The following is a 2700-nucleotide window of genomic DNA, read 5'->3' on the forward strand; positions in this document are numbered from 1 at the left end:
TGAAATATTAAAGAGTAACAGATTATATTATATTTAATATCAATTGCAATATTACATGGTCAAAAGACCAATCTATCAAACTATACTTATATTACATATATATAGTTTCATCAGCACTCATATCCTATTGATCAATGTAAACATAAATGAAAAGAATATATATATATATATATATAATATATATATATATTATATATATTATATATATATATATTATATATAAATTTATGTTTAGAAAGTTTAAGGATAAATATAAGAACAAAAAATATTATTGCACTTTTGTTTTATTTTCAAAACCAAAATAGCTGTTTTTCGGCATATTAACTTGACTTATAAGTATAACATGGATAAATTCGCGTACGCTAAACACTCGTTATAATTTTAAGTATATGGATTATAACATCTTGTATGCTAAACATCTACTTCACATGCAAGAAGAATAATATACTATTCTCTAAAACATTGCACGCTAAAGACATACATTTTACTCACATGTATTTTAAATAGAATCTCGCTTTGCTCGGCATATCTTCCGCATGGACGCAGACCTCGTCCTGCGTCGAACTTTTATTACCTTCATGAAGAGCTCGACAACTAGCCCAGCAGGCACTCCACTACATGGGCTGGATTCTATCCCCATTGACAAAATTGTGACTCTAGCCAGGAACAGACGACAACTAGACTAACAGGCACTCCACTACATGGGCTGGATTCTATCCCCATTGACAGAGTTTTGACTCTAGCCAGGAACAGACGTGCTTGGTCCCAATATGTGAATTCCCTGTGTCAGTGACACTTTTATGTGATGTAGCATAGCACCTTATAGGTGCCATACTAATGTACAATACAACTCATGCATACATACTCGCTTGCTAACCATAACCTAATTGGTAACATTTACATAAAACATTGGACTTTAATAGGTTTCAACATCACTTCCCTTGTAATGACGCACAGTTACTTAGTAATTGGTTCTAAATCATCAGAACAATGGCGGTCGCCTTTATGAAATACTACTCCGACAGTCATGAAAGCGTATATAGAGGGGAACTCGTTTTTTTTTAATATGATCATGTTTTGACTTTCATACATTCTGATCACATGGCATGTGATAAAGGTTTTGTCAGCATGAAGAATAAGAAGTTCCGATTTTCATTGTTTAGAATGAGGCAGTTCCTTATTTGGCGAAAGTAACATCAGACTATTGAATCCAATTATCCACATATATTAATCAGTAGCATATACCAATATATTTGCACGTTCAGAAGAAATTACGTTCATATCCATTCCTATGAGAGAGAACACTTGATGTCGGGGTTTGGTGTTCAAGTACTGCAGGCCAAATCCTAAAATGTTACAGGGAATGTCGCAGCCACTATACCACCAACCGGATCCAGCTCTAGATGCGCAGTTGTCTCGCACCGTTCCATCATGATCAGCGTCCCATGTAGAAAATGAAACATTGTCCAAAGATTTCAAACAATTACCAAAAAATCCAGCCGGAAAATCTCCATCTCCATATCCAGTTGAACCTGTGGATGTGATTCTGTAATTGTTAACCTCGTTGTTGATAATAACGTTTGAATGATCTCGATACACCTGCTTATCACTTCCGGTGGTAAGTTTAAAGACAATGACAATAAATCTATAACCAGCCGTTGACATTCTATGCCAAGGATAAAGACCTCCCCAAAAGTTATTTTTATCTTAGTAAAACCCATTCACATAGTCCACCCACGTTCTGTTAAAGTTTTTTACGCCATCATTGCTAATTATCACAAATTGGGTGTAGTTTGTTGGAGGTTTTACGTAACAGGTAGCAAGAAATGGTTTTTGTCCTCCATGGTCCGGATCGAGGTAAATCGTGTGGACATCCCATTTATAATCGTCCCCAAGCAGATCTTTGCATGTCTTATGACACTGATTACACCTTTCACCGAAAAATCCATCCACGCATTTGCAAGATTTACTTGTCATGTCCCATGTTCCATGCTTACAATGTTTAATCATAATTCTGTGATCTTTATTCTGGACTTTACAGTCTGAGATATAAGGACACTCTTTATGAAGAAAACACAGTCCATTCGCAATAACGCTGGCGCTAATACAAGACTTGTCCAATCCGCAACGCAATAAACATTCAAATAAACTTCCAATTCTCAAAAGTTTCTGAGAACATCCTCTACTCAATCTTTCCTCAACGTCGCATAAATCAGGTCCTTTATGAAATTTAGACGAGATAAGATTCTGGCCATGGCTTCTTACAACAACTAAAGACAATCCTAAAATTTTTGAGATCATCGTGTTTGGTATCAAAATGTTTATCATGCTGCTTGACTTTCACAGTGTATCACCAATCGGAATGTTTCTTCATTCGCATTACTTGAGATACAGATTGTTTGGATGACGAAAATAATTCAATCAATTAATTGTGTTTTGTTCTCTCGGGCTCATTTCACGAAAAGGAATACAGTTCATTTATATGGAAAACTTTAGATAATAAAAATTTTCCCATTAATGCGATAAATCTTGATGTATTAAAAGTCAAACATGTTTTATTGTTGTTTATTTGTTATTATTCGTTTTTTAGAGAAACCATATGTATATTCACTACCAACGCATATATATATATATATATATATATATATATATATATATATATATATATATATATATATATATATATATATAAACCATCAA

General features: G+C 34.0%; 1 protein-coding gene across 1 annotated transcript; it reads right to left on the minus strand.

The window, feature by feature from the left end:
* Window positions 1-1227: 1227 nt before the first annotated feature.
* On the minus strand, window positions 1228-1665 carry LOC144960353 (fibrinogen-like protein 1). The gene has a single exon (XM_078893436.1). It carries the CDS (start codon window positions 1663-1665, stop codon window positions 1228-1230), a length of 438 nt encoding a protein of 145 aa, XP_078749562.1.
* Window positions 1666-2700: the final 1035 nt, after the last annotated feature.

The sequence above is a fragment of the Berghia stephanieae genome, chromosome 15 (genome assembly GCF_034508935.2).
Source record: "Berghia stephanieae isolate SIO BIC M18660-M18661 chromosome 15, UCSD_Bste_1.3, whole genome shotgun sequence".
Classification (NCBI taxonomy): Eukaryota; Metazoa; Mollusca; class Gastropoda; order Nudibranchia; family Aeolidiidae; genus Berghia; species Berghia stephanieae.

What these genes read in the sequence shown, in the direction of transcription:
- LOC144960353 (XM_078893436.1), bottom strand. Translation starts at nt 1,665, where the DNA reads ATGTCAACGGCTGGTTATAGATTTATTGTCATTGTCTTTAAACTTACC.